The 18,157-nt window shown below is 45.4% G+C and overlaps 1 protein-coding gene across 4 annotated transcripts in view; it reads right to left on the reverse strand.

Annotated features, from left to right (window-relative positions):
• top2b (DNA topoisomerase II beta) overlaps window positions 1–18,157 on the reverse strand; it is a 214,841-nt gene that overhangs the window by 8,101 nt on the left and 188,583 nt on the right. For all 4 annotated transcript variants that reach the window (XM_085988535.1, XM_085988534.1, XM_085988533.1 and 1 more), the window contains 2 exons: window positions 10,587–10,817; window positions 10,392–10,483 (listed from right to left, as the gene is read on the reverse strand). In XM_085988535.1, coding sequence (XP_085844661.1) covers window positions 10,392–10,483; window positions 10,587–10,817 — 323 coding nt within the window. The remainder of the gene's footprint in view (window positions 1–10,391; window positions 10,484–10,586; window positions 10,818–18,157) is intronic.

Consider the following 18,157-nt stretch of genomic DNA (forward strand, 5'->3'; position numbering starts at 1 on the left):
CCACTTCCTTAGTGATTTTGATCGTGTTTAGCTCCTCCCCCCCTATAGCCCCCTGTTAGTCCAGTGTTGGGATATTCTTAGTGTCCTCTACTGTAAAGACTGATACAAAATATTCAGTGTTTTTGCCATCTCCATATTTCCCAACATTAATTTCCCGGTCTCATCCTCTAAGGGACCAACATTTACTTCAGCTACACTTTTTCTTTTTATATAACTATAAAAACTCTTACTATCTGTATTTATATTTTTTGCTAATTTACTTTCATAATCTATCTTCCCTTTCTTAATCAATCTTTTTGTTACTTTTTGCTGTCTTTTAAAGTTTTCCCAATCTTCCATCCTCCCACTAGATTTGGCTACCTTATATGCCCTTGTTTTTAGTCGAATACTATCCTTAATTTCTTTACTTAGCCACGGATGGCTGTCTTTTCTTTTACACCCTTTTCTTCTCAGTGGAATATATTTTTTTTGGAAGTTGTAAAATAACTCCTTAAATGTACACCACTGATCATGTATCGTCTTACCCTTTAATCTATTTTCCCAATCCACTCTACTCAATTCCGTTCTCATACCTTCATAGTCTCCTTTATTCAAGCTTAGCACGCTTGTTTGAGATCCAACCTTCTCACCCTCTAATTGAATATGGAATTCAACCATGTTATGGTCACTCATTCCAAGGGGATCCTTTACTAGGACATTTTTAATTAATCCCGTCTTGTTACACAGGACCAGATCTAAGGTTGCTTGCCCCCTGGTCGGTTCAGTTACATACTGCTCAAGAAACCCATCCCTAATACACTCAATGAACTCATCCTCAAGGCAGCCCTGCCCAATTTGATTTGTCCAATTAATATGATGGTTAAAATCCCCCATAATTATAGATGTTCCCTTATTACAAGCCTCAACTATTTCCTGATTGATACTCCGTCCAACAGAGTTGCAACTGTTCGGAGACCTATAGGACTACGCCCACTAGTGTTTTTTTCCCCATTATTCCTTACCTCCACCCAAACTGTTTCATTATCCTGATCTTTTGACCCAATATCATTTCTCTGTATTAGTGATTCCTTCCTTTATTAACATAGCCACCCCACCTCCCCTTCCTTCCTGCCTGTCCTTCCTGATCGTTAAATAACCTGGTATGTTTAATTCCCAGGCATTGTCACCCTGCAGCCATGTTTCTGTAATGGCCACAAGATCATACCCATATGTAGTTATTTGTGCCATTAACTCGTCTATTTTGTTACGAATGCTACGTGCATTCAGATAGAGAACTGTCAAATATGTTTTGTGACACTTAGTTCCTGCTTTTGCCGTTTTTATTACTTTACCTTTTACTCCATACCTTCTGCCCCTTCCTGACACACTCTGGTTTTTAATTTCCCCACTGCTACCTAAGTCTATGACCTTCTCTGTTGTCATTTTTATTATTTGCTCTCTAGGAACCTCCCCCCCACTAGTTAGTTTAAAGCCCTCTCTACAGCCCTAGTTATATGATCCGCCAGGACTCTAGTCCCAGCACTGGCCAAGTGAAGCCCGTCCCAACGGAACAGCTCCCTCCTGCCCCAGTACTGGTGCCAGTGTCCCAGGAAGCAAAACCCATTTCTCCCACACCAGTCTTTGAGCCACGCATTTAACTCTCTAATTTTATTTATCCTAGCCAAATTCGCTCGTGGCTCAGATTATTACCCTTGAGGTTCTGTTTTTTAATTTGACCCCTAGCTGCTCATACTCCTTTAACAGAACCGGCTTCCTAGTCCTATCTATGTCGTTTGTACCAACATGGACCACGACAACTGGATCCACCCCCTCCCACTGCAAATTTCTTTCCAGCCCAGAGGAGATGTCCTTAACCCTGGCACCGGGTAGGCAACACAGCCTTCGGGACTCTCGCTCTCGGCTGCAGAGAACTCTATCTATCCCCCTAATAATACTATCCCCTACCACTACAACATTTCTATTTACTCCCCCCTCTTGAATGGCCCCCCGTTCCATGGTGCTGTGGCCAGGTTGCTCATCCTCCCTGCAGTCCCTGCTCCTGTCCCCACAGGGAGCAAGAACCTCGAACCTGTTGGTGAAGAGCAAGGGCTGCGGCTCCTCCAGCTCTTCCTCCTGGATCCCCGTACCTGCCTCACTCGTAGTCACACCATCCTGTCCCTGACCATGGGCTACATCTGAATTACTTAACTTCAGAGGTGTGACCACCTCCTGATACACAGAGTCCAGGTACTTCTCCCCCTCCCTGATGTGTCGCAGTGTCTGAAGCTCAGACTCCAGCTCATCAACACGGAGCTGGAGTTCCTGTAGCAGCAGACACTTGTCACAGACGTAATCACCGTGAGCCTCAATGGGGTTCACCGGCTCCCACATCTCGCAACAGTAACACATCACCTGCTCCATTCTATTTAATTAAATTTTTTATTGTTAGTTATGGACACCCTCTGCCCGATTTTAGATGCTAATATCCCCTTTAATTAATTGGATTTAAATTAAATCAATCCCTCTAGTTACACCAGTTAAATGGTTTACCAACAGTCACTCTGCACCAGAAAGGCCTTGGTACACCACAGCAACCGTAAAAACTATAAACCACAGACTTAAAGTTTTAAAATGAGAGAAATACTCCAACCAATCACCTACCTGTTTTGTGGTGACGTCACACCTTGAATACTTTTTACCTCTCTCCTTGCCTGAGATTGGAGATTGGTGAGGCCTACCTGAGCCTCTGGGGCCTCTTGTACTCGCTCTGCCGCGCTGCACCGCCTCCACCCGCTGCCGATGCCGCACTGAGGCCTACCTGAGCCTCTGGGGCCTCTTGTAGTCGCTCTGCCGCGCTGCCCCGCCTCCACCCGCTGCCGATGGCGCACTGAGGCCTACCTGAGCCTCTGGGGCCTCTTGTAGTCGCTCTGCCACGCTGCTCTGCCTCCACCCGCTGCCACACTGACCTACAGTTGTGTGCAGTTTGTGTGTCACCCTGCACAGACTCTCATCAAAGGCCTACCATGAATAACAAATTGTACTAGGATCTATAGAATTGACAACTATATCTGCACTGGTATTAGAAGCACACAAAGTGTATAGCAGATTTGGAGTACCAACGTGGGAACATGGCAAGTAATGTCAGTATCTCCAGCAAGGGACTGGCAATTAAAATATTTGGTTGTGGTGTACCAAACTTCACAAGCTGCCACATGTAGTGTATGTGCCTTTAAGAGCCCCCTGTGTACTGTAATGGCGGTAATGGCCACTCGGGCTATATAAGCCTGTATATTGTGTTGTATCAGTTAGTTCCCCTCCAGACTTTGTTCAGTAAACACCTGTGAAACCAACTCCTGTCTTCAGTGTCTCTATTAACACACGGATACAACAGTGCTTGTGGTGGAGCGTTTTGGACCTTCTGGCATCCTAGGCAGCTCTTGGTCATTTCTTCCATGTCTCCATCGATACCTGGCCACCATACAAACGCCCTGGATAGGTTCTTCATTTTCACTCCACCCAGATGCCCCTCGTGAAGCTCCTTTAGAACTTTATCCTGGAGTTTGGGTGGAATCACCAATCTGGATCCACACATCAAGGTTCCTCGGCACACTGACAGCTGTTCTCTTCTTTGCGAGAATGCTGGCAACAGTGGTTCGCCATGTGCTGGCCATCCCTTCACTGTTAAATCGTAGACTCGTGAGAGAGTCGGGTCATTTCTAGTTTCCCTTTCAATGGCAGAATTTGTTACCGGTAGACATTCGACTATGGTAGAGTGGAAAATCTCCACTTGGTCTACGGTAGGTGCTTCTTCTACCGTTGGCAATGGTAGGCGCGATAAACCGTCAGCATTCCCATGCTGTTGTATACAACAGGCACCCTTATTTTTCCTTTGGGGTATACTTTCTGCCCCGTGTATGTTTTCAAGATAATGGATGTGTCTTTTAAAGGTATATGCGGAAATAGCCGCTCGTAATCCCGTCGATTTATGACGGTCAGAGCTGATCCTGTATCTAGCTCCATTTTAACTGGGGACCCTGCTATCGTGAGGGTAACCCAAATGGTCTGGTAATCTTCTTTGGCAATTACATTATGTAATTTGAGACAGCTTAGTCTCTTGTTTTCGGAGTCGCTATCGCTCTTCTGGTCTTCGGAGCTACTGTCCGTCATCATTTGTACCTTTCTGTACTTTTCTTTATTGATTTTTTTTTCCTGTCCGTGGATTTTTTTTGACAAGATCGGCATACCCGTGTAATGTGTCCAATCTTTCCGCATTGCCTGCATGCTTTGTCCTTGAACCAGCAGTCCCTCTGGTCATGGGTGGATCTGCCGCAGCGATAACATCTCTCGAAACCCTGCGTCATTTCATGGGTGCCGAAGTCCTGTGTCTTTTGTTGCATCTCTGCAGCTCCTCTTGCGGCTGCTTCATATGATACAGCCATACTGAAAGCCTTGTCCAGTGTTAAATCTTTTTCAGAAAGCAGCCTTTTCTGTGTTCCTTCACTTAGGAGACCGCAGACGAATTTGTCTCGAAGATAATCTGCTAGTCCTGCCCCGAATTGGCAGTGCTTTGATAGCTTTCTTAATTCGGTGAGGTAATCAGCGTTACTTTCATTCTTGTGTTGATTCCTCTTGAAGAATTTGAATCGTTCCGCTATCAGCAGCGGTGTTGGGTTTAAGTGCTCCTGTAGGGTATCAACAATTTCTTTAAAATTCTTGTCCTTTGGTTTGGCTGGAGTGATTAAGTTTCGTAACAGCCCGTATGTCTTTGCGCCCATTAGATTTAGAAGTACTGACGCTTTTTTTTTCATTTTCTATTCCATTTGCGGTGCAATATACCTCCACTCTTTCCACATATGTGGTCCAATCCTCTATCTCGTTATCAAAAGCATCAATATTGCCAGACTTAGGCATCCTAGAAAAAAAATGGCGCTTCCCGCGCTTTTCTTTCTTTTCTGCAGAAAAGATATGGCACTTCCCGGCCACTGCTGCTGATGACAACGCTGTTTCCTGCGGTTTTCCTTCTTTTTATTTATTTATTTACAGGTGGAGACTCGTTCCCGCCGGACTCGCTCTGCTAGGTCTGAACGCCGACCTGCTTGCAGCGCCGGCCGTCTCCTGAGTGCTCCCTCCCCGTCTGTTACTGCTTGCCTCCGCCTTCGCTGCTTGGCCTAGCTGCAGAGCCAGCCGCTGGAGCCCTAGCCCGACGCCCAGGAAGGATTATTGCAGTACCTGCCACCAGCTCGGCTAGCTGGTGAAACCACAGCTTTTTCTGTTTCTTGATTTTCTTCGACTTTGGACGCCTGAGGAATCGATGTCCTTGAGGTGCTGCCGAATTGCAGGTAAGTCCGTTTCCAATTCGTCGCCACTGTTGTATCCATGTGTTAATAGAGACACTGAAGACAGGAGTTGGTTTCACAAGTGTTTACTGAACAAAGTCTGGAGGGGAACTAACTGATACAACACAATATACAGGCTTATATAGCCCAAGTGGCCATTACCGGCATTACAGTACACAGGGGCCTCTTAAAGGCACATACACTACAATTCCTCCCATCCTCGTCGCCACTGTTGTATCCGTGTGTTAATAGAGACACTGAAGACAGGAGTTGGTTTCACAAGCCCCTCTACATCCATGGGAGTGGCCCTCATCTCCCTGGCAAAGGGTACACATCGACTTTGCTGGTCCATTTATGGACTCAATGTTCTTAATCGCGGTTGATGCACATTCCAAGTGGCCGGAGGTAATCAAGATGTCCTCCACCACCACGGAAAAAAACATCACAGTATTAAGGACCATATTTGCCAGGAATGGGCTGCCTGAACAGATCTGTTCTGATAATGGACCGCAATTTGTGTCCGAAGAATTCAGGAAGTTCTTAAAAAACAATAGGGTTAAGCACTACACGTCCGCCCCATACCATCCCGCCACCAATGGATTGGCTGAAAGGTTTGTCCAGACCTTCAAGAAGGCCATAAAGGACATGGGTAATGAAGACATAAAACTTCAGCACAAGGTGGATAACTTCTTGTTTGCATACAGGAATGCAACACATATGGTTACAAACCAAACTCCCGCCATGATGTTCTTCAATAGAAGCCTAAGATGCCGGCTGGATTTGATCAAGCCAAACATCAGAAGGGACGTGGAGAACCGGCAATTTCAAGGCATGAATGAAAGGCCAACTAGAACCTTCCAGATAGGTCAACAAGTTTTGGCCCGGGACTACCGTACCGAGAAATGGCAGCCTGGAACTATCTGCACACGACTAGGACCGCTGATGTATACCGTGGACATCGGAGAAAGCATAATAAGGCGCCATGCTGACCAAATCAGAGTCATCCGAAAAGGGACAACCTACACCACAACTCTATACGCCTAACGATGAAGTAGAGATACCCATATCTACCTCCGATCCGGTGATACTGGAACCCGATGAACCCGACACTGGCATTCAAGCCGAATCAGCCTTGCCAAAAGAACCTACTACACCACCAGAAACTACTACACCACCGAGGCGTTATCCGGACCGAGTCAGGAAGCCTCCAGAGAGACTGACTTATAATTAATTAACTGCAGCAATGTGTAGATTATTTTTCTTGTAACATGTAATTAATGATTACTTAAAATATTATGTACTGGTTGGCTAAAAGGGGAGGAATTGTAGTGTATGTGCCTTTAAGAGCCCCCTGTGTACTGTAATGCCGGTAATGGCCACTCGGGCTATATAAGCCTGTACATTGTGTTGTATCAGTTAGTTCCCCTCCAGACTTTGTTCAGTAAACACCTGTGAAGCCAACTCCTGTCTTCAGTGTCTCTATTAACACACGGATACAACACCACATACCTCCTCGAACATTTTTCATCTAAGGGGGAGTTAATTATAGCCAGGGCAGCTATCAACAGGAAAGAACCTGTAAGGGTTTCCATGAGGAAAGGACCAGCACAAGAAGGGACAGAACAGCATATTTCATATTTATTTGCCAACTTCAGGGAAAAGAAAGATAGGAATCCACACCTGACCACCTACACCACATTTTCTGTGAAAAGAGCAAAATCTGTCAACAATATTCCAGTTAATCACCAGCAAGGTCCAACCCTTGCAATGGAAAATTCTATGAGCACCAGACCCATTGGAGTAGCTAACATAACATCTGAATGCTGGTGGGATAAATGCAATCAGGATTCTTCAGTAATTGAGAATTTCAGTGCCTATCCTGCTAGGCTACAATTTAAATCATCAGTATGGGGTCCTGACTGATCTGTATGACCAGGTTTAATTCAATAATAATGGGAAGGCCAGACAGAAATCTGTAGATAGATTGGCAGAACCCCTTAGCTTAGTTTGCTCCGCAACAAACAGGGAGGTGCAACAGAAAGTATCTAAGCAATTATTTGTTGTTTTCTGACAAAACTAGAGCAGAACAATATTGCAGATAACACAAGGAAGTTTGCTCCCTTTCCTACATTACAACAGTGACTACACTTCAAAAGTACTTCATTGGCTGCAAAGCGCTTTGGGACGTCTGCTGGTTGTGAAAGGCGCTATATAAATGCAAGTCTTTCTTTCTTTGCCGTAGATCTATATTGCAAGTCAGCAGTGAAAAGATCATATTGAGAAGATATTAGCTGAGGGTAAAATTGGGCAAGCCACAAGCTTGTGGGTGTTCCCTGTGGTCAGAGTCCCAAAGCCATCTGGAAGCTAGATTCTGCGCAGACTGCAAAAGATCGAATGAGGTGATTGTTAAGAACAAATATTCTACTTGTTGAGTGGATGATCCTTTAGACTTTGTAAAGCCAAGTAAATTATCACCCTTGACCTGGCTTCCAGATATCTGCCAGTTGCTGTACACTCTAGCTGAAGGTTGTTCCAATTCAAGGTATTACTATTTAGCTTGTATAATGTTTTCTGCCATGCTCTAGCATCTTAGAAATCATGTGTTGGCTGATCTGATTAACAACTGTGTAGTGTATCTGGACTGATTTGTTTTGGCAATATTGGAACATTAGAAAGATCTGTGGTAAGTGTTCTCCTGGTTGCAGAAAGCAGGACTGACTGCAAAAATAAAAATGTTAATTTTTGAGGATAGAAATAGCATTCCTGGATATAATGGGGCCAAAATTCCTCAGGTCCTCTCCACCACTGGCAATGCACAAGACTTTCAGTCATCCTGATGTTCACCTAGTCACAAATCCCAGGGGTCATTAATGTAAAGGGGGCTCATTTAGAAAACTGACATTAGACATCCACTTCCATATTTATACATCAAGCACACCTGCTTTTGAAGCCATACTTTCCCTTGGGCACAGGAACTGGTGTGCTATCTGGTGGGGGACGTCATCCTGCTAGCCCCATCCCTTTCAATCAGGACAGAATTTCCCAACATTAAAAAAAAGTGGAGACCTGACGAAACCCAGTCCACCGCTTGCTTTGTGTCCTTGTTCCACCTCCAAGACTGAGGAATTTTTGGGCCCTTGTCAAGTAAGCCAGATCCTGGAAACGTAACAGCTTTAACTGCAATTCCTAAGACTGTGTTGAATGCCAGACTATTTCTCAGAATGGTAGGCTACTGTATGTTTCTTGGAGACATGAGGTAGAAATCAGTCACAAGATCAATTGCCCGTGCCTGAATGGTGAGGCCCGAGGAGGTGCCCCCCAACCTCAATATTGGATGGAGCCAGCGTGGCACAAACCAAGATTAAGCTGCTGATAGGAAATTGGGGAAGGGGTGGAAATCGGAGGGGGGGGGGGGGGGGGGTGGAGAAAGAGAGAGAGAGAGAGAGAAAGAGTTTTGGCATACGTTTTTTAAATGATTAAATGTGAGGTCTGGAGTACAAACTTAGGATTGCATGACCTTGGCTCAAATGCAAGATTATTCATTGCTGGACGACCACATTCTGGTAGGGACCAGGTGGAAATTGCTTCGGCAATGCAGAGTCTTCTGGTCTCTGGAATTTGACACTGATCATAGACCTGCAGTGACTTTGATTCACCCACACCTGTAGAAAGCTCCAACTAAGAAAGCAGCAGGAAGAAAGTTCAACCTCTGTAAAGCGAATGATGTTAATGTGAATTAAGGTCAGCATTGTGTCGGGTTTAACCGCATCTTCAAATTCCTCGTCACAGAATAGCAAAGAGGATTGGCTTGCTTTTAATAATACACTGTGTGACACAGCCCAGGAAGTTCTTGGATCTAGAGAATGGCTAAGAATGCATGACTTTCTTCACATACTCGAGACATCATTGAAAAAAGACATGCTGCACGCCTTGCAGGGAACATTACTCTCGACAGAGAAGTTAACTTGCAGAAAAGCAAGTTATAAGAAATGATCAAAGAGCCTGGGCTGATGAAAATCACAGTTGAAGCTGAGGAAGTTCTCAAACAACAAAATCAGAGATGCATTTGCAACATTTAAAACAGACGTGAAGGTCTCCATATTTCGTTATTCTTTATTTTAATTCTCGGGATGTGAGCGGTGTCACTAGCAAGGCTGGCAATTATTGCTCATCCCTAGTTACCCTCGAGAAGGTGATGGTGGTGGTCCTTCTTCGCGGCAGTCCATGTGGTGAAGGTGCTCCCACAATGCAGTTAGGTAAGGAGTACCAGGATTTTGACCCAGCAACAATAAAGGAATGTCAATATATCTCCAAGTCAGGATGGCATGTGACATGATGTTGTTCCCGTGCACCTGCTGCCCTTGTCCTTCTAGGTGATGGAGTTCACAATTTAGGAGGTGCTGCCGAAAAAGCTGTAGTGCATCCCGTAGATAGTAGACGCTGCAAGCAAGATAAGCCGATAGTGGAGAGAGTGGATGTTTAAGTCAGTGGATGGGGTACCAATCAAGCAAAGTGCTTTATCCTGGGTAGTGGTGTCGAGCTTAAGTATTGTTGAAGCTGCACCCATCCAGACAAGTGGACAGTATTCCAGCACACTCCTGACTTGAGCTTTGTAGGTGGTAAAGAGGCTTTGGGATGTCAGGAGGTGAGCCCCTCACCGCAGAATACCCAGCCTCCGACTGGCTCTAGTAGCCGCGGCATTTATGTGGCTGGTCCAGTTCAGTTTCTGGTTAATGTTGACCCCCGGGATATTGATGATTGGGTACTCGGCAATGGCAATGCCATTGAATGTCAAGTGGAGGTGGTGATGCTCTCTCTCATTGGAGATGTTTATTACTTAGCACTTGTGTGACATAAATTCTATGTCGGACATTTGTATGCTAATTATAAATGTTTAGTTAGAATTTATATGTTCAGACAAGTTCTGGCTGATTTTAGTGCTAAGTTCCACATTACAGTTGGAAAAGTTACTATCACTGGTTTGTTTCTAGACTTTTTGACTGGCTTATTTATCGACAAACATTAAAAGGGGCTAGAAAAAATACAATTTGTAATATAGCAATACTATGTACAAACCTTGCTTGTTGATGATTTGTTAGGCTTCTTCACAGGAGAATATTCATCATCTTCAGAGCCAGATTGTTTTCTCTTTTTTCCTCGGCTTTTACCTGATATATAATCACTTAGTATTATTGTCAGAAAGAGAGATTTAAAGATGAATTGAAAAACATGGCAGTTGTTTCGTTGGTACAAAACTCAATGTTTACATACCTTTTGCTCCTCCTGATTTCTTTGGCATGCCAAAGCCCAAGTCCGATTCGGAATCAGAGTCTACACGTTCTGCTTTCTTAGGTTTAGCCGTCTGCTTCCGTTTTGCTGATGCTGCCTTTTTTGGCATGCCACAGCCCAAGTCAGAGTCAGAATCAACATGCTCTGGTTTCTTAGGTTTAGGTGGTCGCTTAGGCTTGGATGTACCATCAGTGATGGGTGTTTTTTTTACAGCTGGACATGAAAGGAAAGATTGAATTATAAACATTTATATAAGTAAGCAATATTAAAACAAATATTCAGGTGGGATACAGAAGAAAAATAATGGGAGGTGGGGTAATAGTGTAAATCTAAGATTCAATTACAGCACGAGAATTTGAGATAAGGGAATAGTGCAAGTAATGAATCTATCTGGCTAGAGTTAAGGAATAAAAAGGGAACTCTTACTCGATTGGGAGTATATTATAGGTTACCAAACATTGACAAGGAAATATAGAGGAAGCATAAAGTAAATAAATCGAGAGGAATGCAGGGACAAAATGGCCTGGATATTAACAGGGGTGGGTTACGTAGGCCGGGTGTGGCGTTTCGGCCGGGAAACCCAGTTTGGCTTCCAGTCAGATGGGGAACACTCGGGAGCAGGCTGCAGGACCAGGTAGGTCTGATCCACAACCCCAAGTAGCTGGTCCAGTTAAGTTTCTGGTCAATGGTGACCCCCAGGATGTTGATGGTGGGGGATTCGGCGATGGTAATTCCGTTGAATGTCAGGGGGAGGTGGTTAGACTCTCATGTTGGAGATGGTCATTGCCTGGCACTTGTGTGGCACGAATGTTACTTGCCACTTATCAGCCCAAGCCTAAATGTTGTCCAGGTCTTGCTGTATGCAGGCACAGACTGCTTCATTATCTGAGGAGTTGTGAATGGAACTGAACACTGCAATTATCAGCGAGAATCCCCACTTCTGACCTGGAGGGAAGGCCATTGATGAAGCATCTGAAGACGGTTGGCCTAGGACACTGCCCTGAGGAACTCCTGTAGCGATGTTCTGAGGCTGAGGTGAATGACCTTCAACAACCACAACTATCTTCCTTTGTGTTAGGTATGACTCCAGCCAATGGAGAGTTTCCCCCCCCCCCCCCCCGATTCCCATTGACTTCAATTTTACTAGGGCTCCTTGATGCCACACTCAGTCAAATGTTGCCTTGATGTCAAGGGCAGTCACTTTCACTTCACCTCTGGATCAGCTCTTTTGTCCATGTTTGGATCAAGGCTGTAATGAGGTCTGGAGCTGTGTGGTCTTGGCAGAACCCAAACTGGGCATCAGTGAGCAGGTTATTGGTGAGTAAGTGCTGCTTGACAGCACTGTCAATGGCCCCTTCCATCACTTTGATGATGATTGAGAGTAGGCTGATGGGGTGGTAACTGGCCAGATTGGGTTTGTCCTGTTTGTTGTGGTCAGGACATACCTGGGCAGTTTTCCACATTGTCAGGTAGATGCCAGTGTTGTTGCTGTACTAGAACAGCTTGGCTAGACGTACGGCTAGTTTTGGAGCACAAGCCTTCAGCACTACAGCCGGGATGTTGTCAGGGCCCACAGCCTGCTCTATCTAGTGCACTCAGCAGTTTCTTGGTATCACATGGAGTGAATCGAACTGGCTGAAGACTGGCTTCTGTGATGGTGGGGACCTCAGGAGAAGGCCGAGAGGGATCCTTCACTCGGCACTTCTGGCTGAAGATGGTTGCAAACGCTTCAGCCTTGTTTTTTGCTCTCAGGAGCTGGGCTCCACCATCATTGAGGATGGGGATGTTCATGGATCCTTCTCCGCCAGTTAGCTGTTTAATTGTCCACCACCATTCACGGCTGGATGTGGCAGGACTGCAGAGCTTTGATCAGATCTGTTGGTTGTGAGATCGCTTAGCACTGTCTATAACATGCTGCTTCTGCTGTTTAGCATGCATGTAGTCCTATGTTGTAGCTTCACCAGGTCGGCACCTCATTTTTAGCTACGCCTGCTGCTGCTCCTGGCATGCTCTTCTACACTCTTCATTGAACCAGGGTTGGTCCCCTGGCTTGATGAGTGGTAGAGTGAGGGATATGCCGGGTCATGAGGTTACAGACTGGTGGAATACAATTCTGTCGCTGCTGATGACCCACAGCGCCTCATGGATGCTCAGTTTTGAGCTGCTAGATATTTCTGAAAGTATCCCATTTAGAACGGTGGTAGTGTCACACAACATGACTGAGGGTGCCCGCAGGGTGTCCTTCATCTCCACAAAGACTGCGCAGTGGTCACTCCTACCAATACGGTCATGGACAGATGTATCTGCGACAGGTAGATTGGTGAGGACAAGGTCGAGTGAGTTTTTTCCCTCATGCTGGTTCTCTCGCCACCTGCCACAGGCCCAGTCTGGCAGCTATGTCCTTTAGGACTCTGTCAGCTCGGTCAACAGTGGTGCTACTGAGCCATTCCAGGTGATGGACGTTGAAGTCCCCCATACAAAGTAGATTCTGTGCCCTTGTGACCCTCAGTGCTTCTTCCAAGTGGTGTTCAACATGGAGGAGTACCGATTCACCAGCTGAGGCAGGGCGGTAGGTGGTATTCAGCAGGAGGTTTCCTTGCCCATGTTTGCCTGATGCCATGAGACTTCATGGGGTCCGGAGTCAATGTTGAGGACTCCCAGGGCCACTCCCACCCAACTGTATACCACTGTGCTGCCACCTGCTGCCTTGCCCATGTTTGCCTGATGCCATGAGACTTCATGGGGTCCGGAGTCAATGTTGAGGACTCCCAGGGCCACTCCCACCCAACTGTATACCACTGTGCTGCCACCTGCTGCTGAGAGGAGATGGGGGAGTCTGGGATGTTGGCTGAAAGGTGTGATTCTGTGAATATGACTGTCAGGCTGTTGCTTGACTAGTCTGTGTCTTGACAGGTGTCCCAATTTTGGCACAAGTCCCCAGGTGTTAGTGAGGAGGACTTTGCAGGGCTGACTGGGCTGGGTGTGCCTTTGTTATGTCCGAATCCAGTGCCTAGATCAATGCCAGGTGGCCCAACCGATTTTATTCTTGTAGTTTTTCCCCATAACGGTTTGGTACAACTGAGTGGCTTGCTCGGCCATTTCGAAGATCAGTCAACATTGCCGTGGGTCTGGAATCACATAGGCCAGACCGGGTATGGACAGCAGATTTCCATCCCAAAGACTTTAGTGAAACAAATGTGTTTTTACATGGTCACCATTACTGATACTAGCTTTTTATTCCAGATTAATTTAATTAACTGAATTTAAATTCCCCCGCTGCCATGGTGGGATTTGAACTTATGTCTCCGGACCATTAGTCGAGGCCTCTGGATTACTAATCCAGTAACATAACCACTGTGCTAACCCCTCATATGGGGTGGGGGGGGGGGGGGGGGGGGGAAGCTGTCCTCGCCTCATTTCAGCTGCTGGGTTTCCCCGAGGCCTAGGAAACCCAGCCTGCCCACTGTAAAACCTGCAAAGCTGGTTAAATCAGAGGCTGCCAGCCTCATTAAAATTGACAACACACCTCCTGGAAGTAGGTTGGCTGCCTCCATAAAACCAGGTTGAGATGGGTTGAGGTCAGGGTTCAGATTTTTCACATTTTTAACATTTCACCCAAACCCAAACCACCCGTTTCTCTGTGCTAAAATGGGCCATATTAATAGCTGACTTTAATACTCAAAGATAGATTGGTAAGTGACAGAAAGGGAGGGGTTTCGACAAAGTGTCCAGCATTGCTTTCTGGTTCAGTATGTTCTTAATCCAACAAGAGGCAGTACTGCATCTAGTTGTAGCAAATTAAGCAGTACAAGTAAGTAGCATAATGGTACGGAAGCATCTAGGAAGTAGCGACCAGTACATAGTCAGATTTGATTTTTAAAAAGTGAAAAAGAGAGTGGGAATCAAAGATAAGCATACTATGAGAAAGATTGCGCAGCAAAACCTTGAGTTCCTTGGGCGAGTTGAAAAATTAAAATCAAAACGAGATTTAAAAACGAGGTGGATGGGAAATCAAGGGCCAATAATACATAAACGAATCAAGCTGAATGTAGAAACTATAGCGTAAAAGCAAAAAGAGAGGCTAAAGAATGACAGCCAAGTAACAAAGGGAAATAGCCATTGTAATGCTGGAATCCATTGTTAAGGAAGTGGTATCAGGGCACTTAGAAAATCATAACATGATTAGGCAGAGTCAACATAGTTTTATGAAAGGGAAATCATGTTTGGCAAATTTATTAGAGTTTTTTGAGGATGTAACTAGCAGGGTAAATAAAGGGGAACCAGTGGATGTAGTATATTTGGATTTCCAAAAGGCATTCAATAAGGTGCCACATAAAAGGTTATTACACAAGATTAGGGCTCATGGGGTTGGGGTAGTATAGATAGAGGATTGGTTAACGGACAGAAAACAGAGAGTAGGGATAAATGGATCTTTCAGGTTGGCAGGCTGTAACTAGTGGGGTGCCGCAAGGATCAGTGTTGGGGCCTCAGCTATTTACAATCTATATTAATGACCTAGATGAAGGGACCGAGTGTAATGTATCCAAGTTTGCTGACGATACAAAGCTAGGTGGGACAGTAAGCTGTGAGGAGAACACAAGGAGTCTGCAAAGGGATATGGTAGTAAGGTGGCAGATGAAGTATAATGTAGGGAAATGTGAAGTTATTCACTTTGGTGGGAAGAACAGAAAAACAGAATATTTTTTAAATGGTGGGAAACTTTCAAATGTTGGTGTTGAGAGATTTGGGTGTCCTTGTGCAAGAAACACAGAAAGCTAGCATGCAGGTACAGCAAGCAATAAGGAAAGCAAATGGCATGTTGGCATTTATTGCAAGGGGGTGGAGTATAAGAGTAAGGAAGTCTTGCTACAATTGTACAGGGCCTTGGGGAGACCACACCTGGAGTACTGTGCACAGTTTTGGTCTCCTTATCTAATGAAGGATATACTTGCCTTGGAGGCAAAGCAACAAAGGTTCACTGGATTGATTCCTGGGATGAGAGGGCTGTCCTATGATGAGAGATTGTGTAGAATGGGCCTATACTCTCTGGTGTTTAGAAGGAGGAGAGGTGATCTCATTGAAACATACAAGATTCTGAAGGGGACATTCAACATCACTTTCCCGGGCAGCACGGTGGCATAGTGGTTAGCACTGTTGCCTCACAGCGCCAAGGACCCGGGTTCAAATCCGGCCTCGGGTGACTGTGTGGAGTTTGCACATTCTCCCCGTGTTTGCGTGGGTTTCCTCCGGGTGCTCCGGTTTCCTCCCACAGTCCAAAGATGTGCGGGTTAGGTTGATTGGCTATGATAAATTGACCCTTAGTGTTAGGGGGATTAAAATATGTGGGGTTACGGGGATAGGGTGGGATATGTGTCGGGGCAGGCTCGATGGGCCGAAATGGCCTCTATCTGCACTGTGGGGTTTCTGTGATTCTGTGATTACTGCTGGTTATTTATTAATTATTCACTGGCTGCAGCTCCTTACCGAATGAATTAAAGAAATCTGCTATCTTTTTGATGCTGCTGGTGATAACCAACTCCCTGTTGGCCCAGTCCTGGTGTGTATATCTCTGCATCGGATTGCCCCACCCTGCCATGTCTGAAGCACCACAACATCCCCCAACCCGACCCTAGCTGTAATCGCTGAGCTGATTGGCTTTGCATCACCTGCCCAAAGTGCCGAATAAACTGAACAACCAGATTGGCCCTATCTAACCCAGAAGTGAGAGTTAGGAAAAAGATTATTGGTCAGGAGGGCGGCAGATTGAGACGACGGATGAAACAAGAGTTTCTATTGGCTAAACGTGAAGGGCTCAGACTTGAGCAAAAGAAGAATCTGATTGGTTAATTGATCGACGAGGTTACATCTGGAATTCGATTGGTTTCATTGAAGAAGCAACAAGAAATATGATTGCTAACCCAAATTAAACCACTATTTTGGCAGACCCCTTGAAACCGTCTCAGACCCTAGGGGGGCCGCGGACCCCCCGGTTGAGAACCCCTGCACCAGTACATGATCATAATTATAGATTTTGTTTTTTCAAATGCACTGAACTGTCATTTCCAAGTGGTGGTCCATTTCTGTCACCGAAGTATAAATGCACTCTTCTATTCCTTCAGTTAACTGATGTGGTGCTTCCCTGGCCCAGCATTAGAACAACTTTGGAGAAAAGCTTATTACTAACCAGTGAAAATGTGGGAGAGCACCACCACCCCCCACCACCCTTCCCTCAGGCTCCCGATAGAGACTGCCGGAGACCTGCTGTGCCTCAGCCATTGCATGCTAAACCGCCTGGAACTGCTACTTGCTTCAAATTGCAGAGTTCTGAGTGGCCCCATCAGCTTTCCCTTATCCCATTCCCCCGAGCCAACATCGTATAGGCAATGCCACCGAGAACAACCCCCAACCCCGGAAGAAAATCTCTGGCTTCCCCTCAGATATTTTACAGTCCTGCTTTCTCTCTCCCTCCCATCTGCTGAGACACTTTACTCTACTGCTATCCCTACCCTTCTCTGCTTTCTTTCTTTGAAAGGAGAATAATCCCAGTTGCTCTAGCCTCTCCACATAACTAAGTCCCTCATCCCTGGTATCATTCTGGTAAATCTCCCCTGCACCCTCTCCAAGGACTTGGCTTCCTTCCTAAAGTATGGTGCCAGTACTGGACACAATACTCAAGCTAAGGCTGAACCAGTGATTTATAAAGGCTTAGTATAACTTCTGTGCTTTGTACTCTACGCCCGTTTACAAAACCAAGGATCCCGCATTCTTTATTAGCAGCCATATCAACTTGTCCTGCCAAGTTCAAAGGGGTCTTTTATGTATCTGAGAGGGCAGATGGAGCCTTAGTTAACTATTTAATCTGAAACATAGCACCGTGACAGTGCCGCACTCCCTCAATACTGCACTGAAGTGTCAGCCTAGAGTATGTGCACAAATATCTGAAGTGGGCCTTGAACCTACTGACTCAGAGGTGCGTGTGCTGCCAATGAGCCAAGGCTGACACCTTAGTGCACACACAGTATACATAAATATTGAGCAATACTATACATAAGGAGTCAAGTATTTTTTCTCATCTTAAGATGGTTACTTATGAAATAACCTATAACCTAGATCTGTAAATGCTGAGATGGTAAAGTCTTGACAGAAAAAAGCAAGATGGGTTTCTGGTTCAGGAAAGAGGGACAGAAGCTTCGTATCCAAGAAAGACTGTATGCAGAAATTGTTAACTGAACCACTTATCAAGAGGCCTGTATCAGTTTGAAATGAAATAAAAACAGAAAATGCTGAAAACACTCAGGTCAGATAGTATCCATGATGAGAGGAAGGTGGGGTTAACATTTTAGGTCGATACTGGTTTGATTTCTAGCATCTTAAGTATTTTGTTTACAGTTTGAAATAAGTTAGCCAAAAGAACATGAGAAATAGGAGCAGGAGTAGGCCATACGTCCCCTTGCGCCTGCTCCGCCATTCAATAAGATCATGGCTGAACTTCTACATCAATTCCACTTTCCTGCCCTATCTCCATATGCCTTGATCTATCGAGCTCTGTCCTG

The sequence above is a fragment of the Somniosus microcephalus genome, chromosome 5 (genome assembly GCF_052327205.1).
Source record: "Somniosus microcephalus isolate GS21.2 chromosome 5, FLI_Smic_1.0, whole genome shotgun sequence".
Classification (NCBI taxonomy): domain Eukaryota; kingdom Metazoa; phylum Chordata; class Chondrichthyes; order Squaliformes; family Somniosidae; genus Somniosus; species Somniosus microcephalus.